General features: G+C 39.1%; 1 protein-coding gene across 1 annotated transcript in view; it reads right to left on the bottom strand.

The window, feature by feature from the left end:
• Window positions 1-4,885: 4,885 nt before the first annotated feature.
• Window positions 4,886-16,865, bottom strand: part of KLHDC1 (kelch domain containing 1) — a 59,885-nt gene continuing 47,905 nt past the window's right edge. Inside the window, exons 12-13 of the mRNA XM_010389492.2 lie at window positions 14,009-14,061; window positions 4,886-6,441 (exon numbers count right to left, since the gene is read on the bottom strand). Of these exons, the coding sequence (XP_010387794.1) occupies window positions 6,255-6,441; window positions 14,009-14,061 (240 nt within the window). The 3' untranslated portion in view covers window positions 4,886-6,254. The remainder of the gene's footprint in view (window positions 6,442-14,008; window positions 14,062-16,865) is intronic.

The following is a 16,865-nucleotide window of genomic DNA, read 5'->3' as shown; positions in this document are numbered from 1 at the left end:
AAAATCAATTAACAGCCAGGTGCGGTGGCTCACGCCTGTAATCCCAGCACTTTGGGAGGCCAAGGTGGGCGGATCACTTGAGCTCTGAAGTTCAAGACCAGCCTGGCCAACGTAGTGAACTCCTGTCGCTATTAAAAAGTACAAAAATTAGCCCAGCGTGGTGGCACGAGCCTGTAATCCCAGCTACTTGGGAGGCTGAGGCAGGAGAATCACTTGAACCTGGGAGGTGGAGGTTGCAGTGAGCCAAGATCACATCACTGCACTCCAGCCTGGGCAACAGAGCGAGACTGGGTCTCAACAACAACAAAAAAAGAAAATCAATTTACATAATCAATCACATGAGCATATCAATAGATACAGGAAAAACACTGGACAAAATCCAACACCCATTCATGATAAGAACTCTCAGCAAACTAGGAATAGACAGGAATCTCCTCAACTTAATAAAGAACATCTACAAAATACCTATGCTAACATCAGATATAATGGTGAGAAACTCAAAGCTTTCCCTTAAGATCAGGAACAAAGTAAGGATGTCCTCTCTCACCACTGCTTTTCAACATCATATTGGAAGTCTTAGTTAATGCAATAAGATAAGAAAAGGAAATTTTATACAGATTGGGATGGAAGAAATAAAACTGTCTTTGTTAGCAGATGACATGACCATCTATGTAGAAAATCTGACCAGAAAATCCCTCCTGGAACTAACAAGCAATTATAGCAAGGTTTCAGGACACAGAATTAATATATAAGAGCCAATCATTTTCCTATACCAGCAATGAGTAAGTGGAATTTGAAATTAAAAACACATTAGCATTATGTTAGCAACACCCAAAATGAAATACATAGGTATAAGTCTAACAAAATATGCACAAAACTTGGATGAAAATCTTCAAAGAACATCTAAATAATTGGAGATACATTCCATATTCATGGACAGGAGATTTACTGTTATCACTTCTGGCTGGGTGCGGTAGCTCATGCCTGTAATCCCAGCACTTTGGGAGGCCGAGGCGGGCAGACCAAGAGGTCAGGAGTTCGAGACCAGCCTGATGAACATGTAAACCCCATCTCTACTAAAATACAAAAATTAGCCGGGTGTGGTATTGTGCGCCTGTAATCCCAGTTTCTCAGGAGGCTGAGGCAGGAGAATCACTTGAAACCAGCAGTCAGAAGTTGCAGTGAGCCAAGATTGCGCCATTGCACTCCAGCCTGGGTGACAGAGCGAGACTCCATCTCTAAATAAATAAATAAATAAATAAATAAATGTCAGTACTTCCTCACTTGATCTACAGATTCAATGCAATCCCAATAACAATTCCAGCAAGTTATTTTGTACATATTGACAAACTGATTCTAAAATTAATATGGAAATGCAAAAGATCTAAAATATTGAAAGACAACATCATCAGAGGACTGCCACTACCCAACTTCAAGACTTGCCACAAAGTGACAGTATTAAAGACAGCGTAGTACTGGCAAAAGAATAAGCAAATGCAGCAGAATGGAGATCTCAGGAATAGATCATGAATATAGTAAACTGATCTTTGACAAAGGCACAAAGGCAATATTAATGAAGCAAAGATAGTCTTTTCTTTTTTTTTTCTTTTTTTTTTTTTTTTTTTTTGAGACGGAGTCTCGCTCTGTCACCCAAGCTAGAGTGCACTGGCCAGATCTCAGCTCACTGAAAGCTCCGCCTCCCGGGTTCATGCCATTCTCCTGCCTCAGCCTCCCGAGTAGCTGGGACTACAGGCGCCCGCCACCTTGCCTGGCTATTTTTTTGTATTTTTTAGTAGAGACGGGATTTCACCATGTTAGCCAGGATGGTCTCGATCTCCTGACCTTGTGATCCGCCCGCCTCGGCCTCCCAAAGTGCTGGGATTACAGGCTTGAGCCACCGCACCTGGCCGCAAAGATAGTCTTTTCAACAAATGGTGCTGGAACAACTGGACAGTGACATGCAAAAATATGAATCTAGACAAACACTTTACATCCTTAAAAAAAAAATTAACTCAAAATGGGCCACTGACCTAAATGTAAAACATAAAACTGTAACATTTGTAGAAGAGAAAACCTAGATAATCTTGGGTTTGGTGATGACTTCAGATACACCACCAAAGCACAGTCCATGAAATAAAGAACTGATGAGATGGACTTGCTCTACGAAAGACAATGTTAAGAGAATTGTAAGTGAAGCCACAGACTGGGAGAAAATTTTGCAAGTCACTGCTGATAAAGGGCTGTTATCTACAATATACAAAGAATTCCTAAAACGCAACAATAAGAAAATGAATAACCTGATTGAAAAATGGGCAAAAGACCTGAACAGACACCTCGCCAAAGAAGATATATAGATGGCAAGTCAGCATATGAAAAATGTCAACATCCTATGTCATTAGGAAATTGCAAATTAAAACAATATGATACCACTACATATCTAGTAGAACAAAGAACAAAGAAACCCAAAACACTGACAATACCAAATACCGACAAGGATGTGAAGCAACAGGAACTCTCATTCATCGAGTATAGAAACTTTGGAAGGCAGCCTGGTGGTTTCTTAATAAACTAAATATATTCTTACCATATGATTCAACCATCTTGATCCTTGGTATTGATCCAAATGAACTGAAAACTTATGTCTATACAAAACCTTGCACACAGATGTTTATAGCAGCTTTATTCCTAATTGCCAAAACTTGGAAGCAACCAAGATGGTTTTCAGTAGATGAATGGATAAACTGTGGTAATTCAGACAATGGAATATTATTCAACTCTAAAAAGAAATGAGCTATAAAGCTTTGAAGATAAATGGAAGAAACGTAAATGCATACTGCTAAGTGAAGAAGCCAGTATGACTATATGACATTCTGGAAAAGACAGAACTATGTAAACAGTAAAAATGTCAGTGGTTTCCAGGGGTTAGAGAAGAGGGAGGAATGAACAGGCAGAGCACAGAGGATTTCTTAGAGCAGTGAAACTATTTTGTATGATACTACACTGGTGAATACATGTCCTTATATACATGTCAAAACCCATAGAATATACAACACCAAGAATGAGCCATAATGTAAGCAACAGACATTGAATGCTTTGAAAAAATCATGCTGTGCCTATATGCTGGACTGTATGGTAACTTCATCAAAGTGGAAATTCCAAAAGAATTAAATTAATACAATGGAAAGAGGCACCAAAAAACGTGGGTATGGGGATCATCTGCTCCTTAAAATTGCTTCTTTTCCTCCCAGAAATTCTGAAATCTAAATTTTAATTCATCAATAGCATGCACTACCCTGACAATTATTCTATCACAGTGACTTTATTTCTCTCACATACATGTTTAAATAACACACTGGTGGCCGGGCGCGGTGGCTCAAGCCTGTAATCCCAGCACTTTGGGAGGCCGAGACGGGCGGATCACGAGGTCAGGAGATCGAGACCATCCTGGCTAACACGGTGAAACCCCGTCTCTACTAAAAATACAAAAAAAAAAACTAGCCGGGCGAGGTGGCGGGCGCCTGTAGTCCCAGCTACTCCGGAGGCTGAGACAGGAGAATGGCGTAAACCCGGGAGGCGGAGCTTGCAGTGAGCTGAGATCCGGCCACTGCACTCCAGTCCGGGCCACAGAGCGAGACTCCGCCTCAAAAAAAAAAATAAAATAAAATAAATAAATAAATAAATAACACACTGGTGGCTGGGCATGGTGGCTCATGCCTGTAATCCCAGCACTTTGGAAGGCCAAGGCGGGCGGATCACTTGAGGTTAGGAGTTTGAGACCAGCCTGGCCAACACGGCAAAACCCCGTCTCTACTAAAAATACAAAAATTAGTGCTGGGCGTGGTGGCACGCACCTGTAATCCTAGCTACTTGGGTGACTGAGGCACGAGAATTGCTTGAACCTGGGAGGTGGAGGTTGCAGTGAGCTGAGACCGCACCACTGCATTCCAGCCTGGGTGACAGAGTAAGAGACTCTGTCTCAAAAAAACAAAAACAAAAACAAAAAAACCCACATTGGTGAAAACATCAGTGTGTGTGTCAACTGACAGTACAAAGTTCCAAAGTATACACATATCTCATATATATATGATGGATATGCCTATATATATGAGATATATATATATGCGCTATAGGTGCATGCCACTACACCCAGCTAATTTTTGTATTTTTGGTAGAGAAAGAGTTTTGCCATGTTGGCCAGGCTGGTCTCGAACTCCTGGCCTCAAGTGATCTGTCCACCACGTGCTGGAATTACAGACATGAGCCACCATGCCCAGCCTCTAAAAAATATTTCTAAAGGTGTTTTTGCAAAAATACTATTTGGAAAAAAGTACACTAATTTTGATGTTATTATATCACACTAAAAATAATAATAACCTTAAAAGAATCCTTTCTGACAACTGTAATATTCTGAGTTTTTGTTTTTTGTTTTTTTTAACGACAGGTTGGTCTTGAATTTCTGGCCTCAAGCAAGCCTCCTGCCTCAGCCTCCCAGAGTGCTGGGATTACAGTGTTAGCCACTGCACCTGGCCAGATTTTCATTCTCTTAAAGCCCATCAGAGTGTGTATTTTGTGGGGGCTAATCCAACTTTTAATATTCCAAATACACCATTTAAAAATAGAGGTGCTCTTCTAAGAGGCGGGCGAAGTCATTCACATAATCCAGAAGCCATTTTAAAACGGTGTTCCTTCTGCTCAATGTCATCTATCAGTATCTAATCAGATTTTGATATATTTTTCCCTTAAATATAGAAGACTGATGCTAAAGTTCATCAGCATCGTAGCATAATAAGGTAATTACTTCCAAGATATGAATTACTTGTGAGATTCATTTTCTAAATCTGTTATTCAGCCTAAAAATAGAAAAATGAAAACTGACAATGAAATATTTTTTGTACAATCAATTCTAATGACTGCTTTACACTGACAAAAACGAAAACAGTAATTATATATACTTTGTACAATAAATAAAATGTAAAAAAATATTTCAATACATAAATAGAAGCTTTACACATCTAAAATACAGTAAATATATATGAAATATCTCTCTAAAATTCAATGAAATACTACAAACTACTATAATTTTCATTTATAAATTATATATATTTCAATATAGAAATATTTTTCTTTAACATTTTAAATTTCAGAGATAACCTGCATGGTAATATTGTGGAGAATAATTTTATATACCAAGCTTTTTAGTAATTAATTGTAATTAGTAATTCAATGGAAGGGCATGATTGTGATAATATGAAGAAAAATTTCTTAATTATGTCAAATACCATTTTTAGGAATATAAAGATACAGTGTTCTATTTCTGTATAGATGGTAATGCTGAAAATAAAACGGAAGGTATGAGATTTTTTCAGTGTCCGTCTTGAGCATAACTCTGTGGAATAGTGTGGGCCAAACTGAGGGGTTTCTATAAAGTCAAATTACTAGATTACCATCCCATCTCACTACTTACAAAAATTACTTTAGAAGCAGTCTTCTAAGGCAAAATGTATTTTAATATGTCTCAAAAAGTTAATAAAAATACTGCTTCTCAATGTTTCAAAGCCTGTATGATAAATAAACCTCCACTTTATGTACTTTAAAGCATGGTCTTTATATATAAACTGACAAACTAATAACTTAGGGGTAATGGAGAGAAAATTGAAGACATTTATTCCTCTATTCGAATAAAGGTGAGGAAAAGTTATGATGATGATGCCTAAGAATACTAGGTAAGTGTCGAAAAGGGCAGGAGTTCAATATTTAATACCATTCTGGTGTTTGCCTATTTTATAATATTTGGCCCACTGTATTAGTTATTCAAGGAGAACCTTAGGTAACTTTAAAATGACTTGAGAAAGTTTATTCTTTCTGAAAGTGTGTATGTAGTGTTTTCACATACATACATGTATTTATATATTTATGAAATTATGTTGGGGATTTCTGAAGTTCTTGAGAGTAATTTCTTATTCTCAAATGTATGTAATCTTTCCAGTAAAGAATACACATTTGAGTTAAAATCTGTTATAACTGTACTTACTTTCAGAAAGAATCATTACTGTAGCTTGTAAGGAAATTTGTTTACAAATATAAATTAATCTGCATTAACATCTTTTTTCCATATATCCCATGGCATATAGTCACTTAACAGAGTATTTGTATTCCAAATTTTATCCTTTAAATAGAGCCTGCAATTTGGGAGTGTAAATGTACAGTCTGATTAAAATGTTAAGACATACTAAATATGTAGAGTATATAACAATTTAATTGCTACTGATCCACTGATACTTATTTTCTGTTTCTTCTTTTTGGACTCTTTGTTCTTCTCGGTGATTAGCTGCAGCCCAAAATGTTATTTTTTTGAGTACTTGTTGCAGAAGTTTAGGAGGTAATAAAGATATCTGACTTTCTAACATGATAGAATTTTTACCAATGCAGTCAAGGCATGACCTGTAAATAAAACATAACAGAATTATTAGTCTTGAACCTGAGGTTATAATATAAAAGATTTATAGTTAAGAATTCTTTCTTTTTTAACATTGTAGTACTGGACTTCCACCTTTTTTCAGTTTTAATTTTTGTCAGTACATAGTATGCATATGTATTTATGCAGTACATGAGATGTTTTGACACAGACATGCAATGCATAATAATCATGACATGGAAAATGGGGTATCCATCCCCTCAAACATTTATCCTTTATTATAGTTAAGTATTCCTAAAATTTAAAATCATCATAAAAATTTTACATGGCAATGCATTCATTTGTCTTGTTTGGAACATGATAGGATTTTTTTCCCCAGAGCACCACAATAATCATATATTTTTATAGCATAGAGACTAAATCTGACCAAAATCCAACGGAAACAGAATATACGGCTTACCATGCATAATGTTCTTTAAGTAAAAATGATTCAGACTTAATTTCAAACCAGATGAGTCTACAGCAGCTCCTGTTTATGTTATCCTTTCAGTCAGCCCAAAAACCATATACCCGTCTCTCAGAACTGCCCTTTGCTTCTGTCACCTCAAGATGAAACATCTAACATCTATTTTTATATCTGCTCCATGTTTCCTCCATGAACAACTGCACGGGGGTTACATACTTGACTTATCTGACCCAGAGAGAGCAGGTTGAAAGACAGGAATGGAGCAATACAGAAAGTGCCAAGAGACCACTTGGGTTTCTACTCTTCTGGGGGCCTGGGTGTTCATTTCTTTTCCCCTTTGATTCCATTAGACTAGAGGGCAGTATCCTTCCAAGTATAATGCCCTTTTAAATCTTACGCTATTTTGAAGAGGATTTTGTACTTTAAAACCAAAAGAAACTTAAGAACTATCAAAAAAGCACCTGTTTCAATTAATAAACTTTAATTCAAAAAAATAAGTGTTAAAAAAATTTTTTAACAGACTCATTTGATTCTGCTGTGGTTTAGTTGTCATTTTTACAAGCACTTAGACTCTTAGAGATTTAGATGTTCTTCCATACTCTTATGAAGCTTTTTCCCTCCGCTCTGGAAAAACTCTAAACAAGAAGTGAGTTAAAATGTCCTGGGAGGTCAAAGTACAGGTACAGGGTTCTGTGGGAATCAGAGGAAAAGAATAACTAAGACAACCTTAGCAAGCCCAGGGAAACTCTCCCGATGGGAGGTCCAAGCTGAGACCTTGAGGTTCTCAACAAATTAAAGGAACAAAGGTATTCCAGCTAGAAGAACCACATTGGCAAAGCCCTAGAGATGAGAAATAAGATTACAGAAACTGCACTTCTATTGTCTAAATACAGCTGGAAGGCAGAGCATTAGAGTGGGGCATGGCCAGAAGTGAGACAGATAAATGGAGGCCCTGAGTACCACTCGAAGGAATCTGCAGTTTGTCTCTGGCAGTGGGAGCCAAGCAGGAATCATCACAATACAACAGGTGATATGTCAGCCTTCCATAGGAATATATAAGAATATTTCATGACGAAATTTTTTTTTTTCCCTGAGATGGAGTCTTTCTCTGTTACCTAGGCTGGAGTGCAGTGGCCTGATCTCGGCTTACTGCAACCTCTCACTCCTGGGTTCAAGCGATTCTCCTGCCTCAGCCTCCTGAGTAGCTGTTATTACAGGTGTGCACCATATCACGCCCGGCTAATTTTTGTATTTTTAATAGAAATGGGTTTTCGCCATGTTGGCCAGGCTGATCTTGAACTCTTACCTCAAGTGATCCGCCCACCTTGGCCTCCCAAAGTGTTGGGATTACAGGCATGAGTCACTGTGCCCGGCCTCATGCCTAATTTTTATAATAGCCCCAAACTGCAGATATCCTAAATATCTATTAATAGACTAGTTCATAAATGTTTTTTTTTTTTTTTTTTGGGATGGAGTCTCACTCTGTTGTCCAGGCTGGAGTGTAGTAATGTGATCTCGGCTCACTGCAGCCTCTGCTTCCCAGGTTCAAGCAATTCTCCCACCTCATCCTCCTGAGTAGCTGGGACTACAGGCGCATGCCACCACACCCAGCTAATTTTTTTGTATTTTTAGTGGAGATGGGGTTTCACCACCTTGGCCAGGCTAGTCTCGAACTTCAAACTCCTGCCCTTGGGTGATCCACCTGCCTCGACCTCCCAAAGTGCTGGGATTACAGGCTTGAGCCATTGCACCTAGCCAATAAATTGTATTTCCACGAGATAGAACCTATATAGCCATTACTAACAAGTACAGATTTATTACACTGAATGATTATTTACATGAAAGATATTACAAAACAGCCTGCATAATTTGATCCTTTATACACACTCACATATACATATATGTGTACTGCTCTTGCTGAGGTTTCCAATGACCTCTTAGCATGATTAAGTCCACTCTAATCATTTAATAAAATCATTAAAATCATGTTTATAGGGTTATATATTGATCATTATATAAATGATTTATATATAAAATCTCTCTCTCCTGGGTGGTGTGGCTCATGCCTGTAATCCTAGCACTTTGGGAGGCCGAGGGGGGCAGATCATGAGGTCAGGAGTTCAAGACCAGCCTGGCCAATATGGTGAAACCCCGTCCCTACTAAAAATACAAAAATTAGCCGGGTGTGGTGGTGCATGCCTGTAATTCCAGTTACTTGGGAGGCTGAGGCAGAAGAATCGCTTGAACCCGGGAGGCGGAGGCTGCAGAGAGCCAAGATTGCACCACTGCACTCCAGCCTTGGCAACAGAATGAGACTCCATCTCAAAAGAAAAAAAAAGCAAAAAAAAAAAAAAAAAAACTCTCTCTCAGTATATATATATATACACACACACACACACACGTATACACATGTACAATTTTTATAATTTTACTAATACATGTGTATATGTATGTCCCCTACGATGGTTCATAGGTGATTTTTTTACCATATACTTTTCATATTGTATGAATTTTCTTGGTAAATACATCTTTTTACAATCAGAATAATATAGCTCTTTCTTTTAATTTCTTATAATATTCTTTTATATCCAAAGGTATGATGAACACGATCCCACAAATCTACTAGACAATATAAGCCACTTTCTATCATTCCTACATTTCTTCATCTACCGCATTACTGCTTATCTTCCCTCCCAAACCTGGGTTTTCTGCTTTTTGGAACACCAGTTGTATGTTCTATAAGCACCCCTGCTTCCTCTGACTTTCTGAAATCAAAGAAAATTGTTGTGTGTGCAGCTTTCTTGAGAAAATAGTACTCCCTCGTCTCCATTTTCACAGTCAAGGATCCAGTGTCTGTAGTCTCACTCCTCACCACTGCTTCCAGGTTATATCATTTCACATGCAGGTGTTGCCATCCACTAACCTCTGGCTCATTTTCCCCCAGTCACTGAAGACTTTGGCCTGGCTCACCACAGTCCCTTTTCTTAACTGGTTTTAGCATCTGTGTGGAGAACCCTTTTCATTCTTTATGATCTCGCTCAGGACAGTTCCACCTGTGAAATCTTAAACTCCCATCCTCTTCTTGGACCAGAAACCTCTTATCCTTTTAATTCTTACACTCCCTTACTGCTTGGACTCTTCTGGGTTCTCCAAATAATAAGACCCTTCCAGTTTTAACTTTCTTTTGTATCCAGCCTAGTTCCCTGAACTTCTTTCTCTTGCCAGCAATTTTAATCCTCTTCTCCGCCGTTTCTGTTACCCATCCCAGCCAAACTGCAATGATGGATAAATTCAGCCGGTCATCTCCTTTCTGCACCTGCGACCCAGCTGCTTAGTGCTACTGGGGAAAGCCATGTTTCTCAGCTATGGTGACACTACACATCGATGATATTCTACCACAGCTGCATGCTCCTTTGTTATATATCCCACAGACAGAAGTCAGTATCTTCCTGCTGTCACCTAGGCAGCTACTTCAAATCTTCACCATTCATCTTAAGTTATTATCCTCACCTCTCTTTTCTCTTATCAGATGACCTCACTATCAACTGGAACTTCTCAATATCCTGCCCCAACCAAAAAAGTTTTCTATCTATCCATACTTCCTTCTTTCTCCACTATTTTAAAGAAAAGAATCCTTTCTCCAGTCAAGGACTAATTTAAAAATCTTTTTGCTAAAATCACCTTCTCAAGACAGTGCTCTACCTGCTTTTCCTACATTTTCTTGTTTCTAACAACCTACTCTGCATTGGCTTCTCCTGCCCAACCAGCATATAAACAAACATACTCAGCCTCCCTTGGTCTTGGTGCTCTTCCCCAGAAGTCATCTGGCTTCCACCTTCACCAACAGAGAAACGGTGGAGAAGGGGATTAAAATTGCTGGCAAAAGAAAAGAAGTGCAGGTGAACTAGGCTGGATACAAAAGAAAGTTAAAACTGGAAGGGTCTTATTATTTGGAGAACCCAGAAGAGTCCAAGCAGTAAGGGAGTGTAAGAATTAAAAGGATAAGAGGTTTCTGGTCCAAGAAGAGGATGGGAGTTTAAGATTTCACAGGTGGAACTGTCCTGAGCGAGATCATAAAGAATGAAAAGGGTTCTCCACACAGATGCTAAAACCAGTTAAGAAAAGGGACTGTGGTGAGCCAGGGCCAAAGTCTTCAGTGACTGGGGGAAAATGAGCCAGAGGTTAGTGGATGGCAACACCTGCATGTGAAATGATATAACCTGGAAGCAGTGGTGAGGAGACTACAGACACTGGATCCTTGACTGTGAAAATGGAGACGAGGGAAAATGTGTACTATCCACAGTGCTTTTCAATCCAAATATTCTGGGATCTCTTTACAGTAGTCTTTCCTTGTTCAGATCTCCCTTCTCTTGGTTTTTGTGCTACCATTATCTCCTGGCTAGCCTTCAACTTCTCTGGTCACTCCCTTGCTGCCTCCTTTTCTTCTCCCTACCTCTCAAATGTAGTAAGTTCCTAATGCTGAGTTGTTGGCTTCCTTCTTACTCCTAAAACTCCTCCTGGCCAGAGCTAATCCACACTTACTAATTCTCCAGTGATTCTGAAATTTTATGTCTGGCCCAGACCTTTTTCCATATATTTAAGCATTTAATGAATAGCTCCACTGGAGTTCCCATAAACACTTAGCACATCCAAAACCAAACTCATCATTTCTACCCTTATCCCATCTTCAGACCACTGCCTTTCTCCATATTCCTATCATTAATTCTTCCCACTCCTTTTCCTTGGCATCTATTTAACTACCAAGTCCATTCTCTCTCCTAAATATCTCCATCTCCCTTCCTTCTCCAGCCCCATTGATACTTTCCAGATCAGATGTTCACTCTGTACCTGACCACGGTAATAGTCTCTTTACCGATTTTCTTTCCCAATCACATATCCCTTCAATTTTTCATCCACTCTGTTGCCAGAGGAATTGTCTAACTTGTAATTTGATCATCTTATTCTCTTGCTCCAAATTTTTGAATGGCTCTTGATCTCTTTTACACCAGATACTGTAAAAGAGAGATAAAGTTCTAGATGACATATGATTTCTGATTTCTTGTCCAACATCATTTCTTGCAACTCTCTGCCTCATACTACATTCCAGGGATGCTGAAGAATTCAGTTTCCAGAACACACTATGCTTTTATATATATCTTTACACTAACACCCTTTCATTGTTTGTTCATGGCAAATTCTTAGCTCAAACCCTTCTTCTGTGAAGACGTCCCTAACCTTTGCCATCTTAATCATAGACAGACAAAAGGCCTTCTTCTCCAGTATTCTCATAAACTTTGTATATGTTTCTCTTAAGGCAATTTCCTTTTTCTATTGTAGAAAAAGTCTGAAAGCTTGAAAGTCTACCTTCTATATTATTAGCAATTTTAGGGAAAGGCCAAGCCTTTTTATTTCATGGCACAGTGCCTTCCCAAGTAGGCACTCAAGTGTTTCTTGATCCCCGCATATGAGGAACCTGCAATCCAAAGTGCAGGCCACACCCTGGACTAATTAAATCACCACCTGTGGGGGCAGAACACAGGCATTAATTTTTTTGAAGCCCCTCATGAGAGTTTAGTTTGAGAACTACTGTGCGAAGAGAAGGGGTAGTTAAGAAAGATATTAGAAAGGTCCAGTTTGAGCTAGTCTAATGGTTTTCAAGTGGTTCATGTTACAGAATATCTAAATGTTACAGTATACTCCTTGAAATATAGCATGTCCTCTCTCTTTCTCTCTCTCTTTCTCATATGTCTTCACTTATGTTATTCCCTCTGCATAAAATTCCCACACATGTTCACTGGGCAACTTCTACGTCTCTCAAATCCTGTCTCCCAACTCTCATAGATAGAAATAGGGGTTTCTTCTATAATCCTCCCACTAAACTTTGTATGGACTCCTTTTAGAGCAAGAATGTATGAGCTAAGACACTATAAGTCATATCACCAACTTAATACTAGCTTTGGGGTTAAAAAAGAAATTCTTCGATATTAAATGTCTGTGTATGTGTATATATACAGTCAGCCCCCTGTATCTGTAAGTTCCTCCTCTGTAGATTCAACCAACTGCAGACTGAAAATGTAGTTAGGCTTATGAAGGTTGTATCTGTACTGAACATGTACAGACATTTTTTTTCTTGTAATTATTCCCAAAACAATACAGTGTAACAATTACTTTCATAGTATTTAAATTGTGTTAGGAATTATGAGTAGAGATTATTTAAAGTATATAGTAGGATGGGCATAGGTTTATATGCAAATATTACATCACCCTATATAAGAGACTTGAGCATTCATGAATTTTGGTATTTAAGTGGGGGTTTTCCTGGAACTGATTCCCACAAATACCAAGGAATGACTGTATATAACATATATATGATATATATTATTAGGCAATTCTAATTTCCAAAAAGTTAAAATGTGAAAAATGTCAGGCTTAGAATTAAGGAAATACAGTATGTTTAATATTACCATATAAACTAAAGGCAATTTTACAAACAAAACAGTGACTGTATTGTATGTATACATACACACACACACACACACAAAATATATATACACACATGTATGTATATATGTGTGTGTAATAAATATTTATTTATTTATTTTTGTAAAATAATAAATGTAAAATATTATTTATTTATTTTTGAGACAGGCTTTCAGTCTATTTCCAGGCTGGAGTGCAGGAAACATGATCACAGCTCACTGCAGCCTCAAACTCCCAGGCTCAAGCCATCCTCCCACTTCAGCCTCCCCAGTAGCCACAGTAGCCAGGACTACACACGTGAGCAACCATGCCAGCTACTTTTTTTTTTTTGTAGAGATGTGGGTTTCATGATGTTACCCACGCTGGTCTTGAACTCCTGACCTCAAGTGATCCTCCTGCTTTGGCCTCTCAGAGCACTCAGATTACAGGTGTGAGCCATCACACCAAGCCAGTATATTTTAATTTTTAAAACTCACATTGGTGTATAGTTCGCCATTATAAATTTGATTATACTCTTAGGAAGATGTGAACATATTCTTGAATTCATGTCATAAACAACCTGAAAACTATTTCAACTCTTCCCAAAAATGAGAAAGAAATTATCATATATTCATAGCAACTATATAGAAAATATTAAATTTGCTTACCTGAGTAGTGAATAAGGCTGTGTTTGAAAGATCAATAAATCATTACAGTGGCCCTAATCAACATAAAAAAGGCATGATTGAGTTTTTGATAAAAAAACAATGAGTTAGTAAGTGAATGTTTTTTAATTTTATAAATGTAAAAGATTGTATAAGGCAGCAAATAAATCTTTCTAGCTGTTGACACATAAATTCATGCACACACATAAACATACACGTACATACATATACCTGCTACCTACAAACTTTGAGTTTGTGGTTTCCAATTTTCAGTGACCACATTTTTACCTAACCAATAGCCTACATAATTACAAATTTGAAAAGAAGAAATACATTCTTCACCAAGAAGTGAGTTAAAAAATAACAGTAGTGGTTTTCCTTTTTTTTTTTTTGAGACTCCAGTCCCACTCTGTTGCCCAGACTGTAGTAGAGTGGTACAATCTCTGCTCACTGCAACCTCCAGCTCCCAGGTTCAAGCGATTCTCTTGCTTCAGCCCCCTGAGTAGCTGGGATTACAGGTGCCCACCACCATGGCTGGCTAATTTTTTTTTGTATTTTTAGTAGAGACAAGGTTTCGCCATATTGGCCAGGCTGGTTTCAAACTCCTGACCTCAGGTGATCCACTTGCCTCAGCCTCCCAAAGTGTTGTGATTACAGGCGTGAGCCACCACACCCAGCCCAGTAGTGTTTTCAAAACCTTTTTTTTTTTTTTTTTTTTTTTGAAGACAGGGTCTGGCTCTGTTTCCCAGGCTGGAGTGCAGTGGCACAATCAGAGCTCACTGCAACCTCTGTCTTCTTGGCTCAAGCCATCCTCCAACCTCAGCCCCACAAGTAGCTGGGACCACAGGAACAGGCTACCACGTCCAGCTATTGTACAGACAGGGTTTCACCAGGTTGCCTTGAGTTCAAGCAATCTACTGGCCTCAGCCTTCCAAAGTGCTGGGATTACAGGTGTGAGCCACCATGCCTGGCGCTTTTTTTGTTTTTAAGCTGAACTTTTTCTTTCAAATAACTCATATGTTAAAATTTCCTCTTCACTTTGTCCTCCTTTTCCAGGTGGTCTCAGGATTCCCCGGAAATCCTTTTTTTTTTTTTTTTTTTTTAGTTCGGAGTCTCACTCTATTGCCCAGGCTAGAGGGCAGTAGTGCGATCTCGGCTCACTGCAACCTCTGCCTCTCAGGTTCAAGTGATTCTCCTGCCTCAGCCTCCTGAGTAGCTGGGATTACAGGTGCACACCACCACACTCTGGCTAATTTTTGTAATTTTTAGTAGAGATGGGGTTTTGCCATGTTGGCCAGGCTAGTCTCGAACTCCTGACCTCAGGGTGATCCGCCCACCTCAGCTTCCCAAAGTGGTGGGATTACAGGCGTGAGCCACCACGCCCAGTCCTCCCCGGGAATTCTTAATTTGAAAGTCAAGATCTCAAGATTATTTGAATAATGACTCTCTCATCTAAAAGTTAATGTGGTAGAAAAGTCACAGAAAATTTATCTAATCCTTTCAAATAGGTCTTTCGAATTTCATAATTTATGATCATACTTTTGATCAGAATTCCTATTTTCTTTTTTTTTTTGAGACAGAGTCTCACTCTGTCACCCAGGCTGGAGTGCTGTGGCCGGATCTCAGCTCACTGCAAGCTCCGCCTCCAGGGTTCACGCCATTCTCCTGCCTCAGCCTCCCGGGTAGCTGGGACTACAGGCGCCCACCACCTCGCCCGGCTAGTTTTTTGTAGTTTTTAGTAGAGACGGGGTTTCACCGTGTTAGCCAGGATGGTCTCGATCTCCTGACCTCGTGATCCGCCCGTCTCGGTCTCCCAAAGTGCTGGGATTACAGGCTTGAGCCACCGCGCCCGGCCACAGAATTCCTATTTTCATGATAAACTTTGCATCCTAAATGAAGATTTCTAGTGCCAAGAAAGAGAAGACAAACCACAAAATTTGCTTTTTTAATAAATGCAAAGTTGTAATCTTTTAGTGAAGCACTGAATTCTCAGCCAAAGAAAGCTCTAAAACTTTCAATATACAAAACATTTAAGTTAGGGGCTTCATAACTACAAAATAAAGCAAATTCCCTGGAGAGAAGCCATCCTGTTTTGGAGTTTGCCACTCCATAGGAGAAGCTCTGGAGATAACTGCACCTGAAGAGATGAAAGGGAGCTATTGTCCTCTGGGTTAGTCTCTGGCTCGCAGTACCCCGTCCCTGATGGCTCAGAATGCTCTATTTTTGAGTGCACTACACAAAACCAGACAAATCGTTCCTGAACTCCTGTCCCATTGTATATAGTATATAAATATGGCCACCCTGCTCTGAATTTCCCAGGGTGCTAGGAGTGAAATGCTACTCATTTATACCTTTGACCTTAGTTTTATCAAATTTTAAAATTGAAATGCTATAAACGTAAATGTAAAACAGCTGAGTAAAGCAGTGGTAAAAGATACACAGCAAAAAAGAGAATAGGCCAGGCACGGTGCTGATGCCTGTAATCCCTGCACTTTGGGAGGCTGCGGTGAGTGGATCACTTGAGGTTACGAGTTCAAGACCAGCCTGACCAACATGGTGAAACCTCATCTCTACTAAAAATACAAAAAATTAGCCAGGCGTGGTGGCACACACCTGTAATCCTAGCTACTTGGGAGGCTGAGGCAGGTGAATCGCTTGAACCCAGGAGGTAGATGTTGCAGCAAACCGAGATCATGCCACTGCACTCCAGCCTGGGTAACAGTGAAACCCTGTCTCAAAAAAATAAAAAAAATATACTTGAAATATTTCAACAAAGTAGTTTCCTCTTGAGGGGAGAAGCTAGTAGGTAAGATTCAGAAGGAATAATCAAGTGGCTTCAACAGTACTGATGATGTTCTAA

The sequence above is a fragment of the Rhinopithecus roxellana genome, chromosome 5, assembly GCF_007565055.1.
Source record: "Rhinopithecus roxellana isolate Shanxi Qingling chromosome 5, ASM756505v1, whole genome shotgun sequence".
Taxonomy (NCBI): Eukaryota; Metazoa; Chordata; class Mammalia; order Primates; family Cercopithecidae; genus Rhinopithecus; species Rhinopithecus roxellana.
This window is presented reverse-complemented; position numbering and strand designations above follow the sequence as displayed.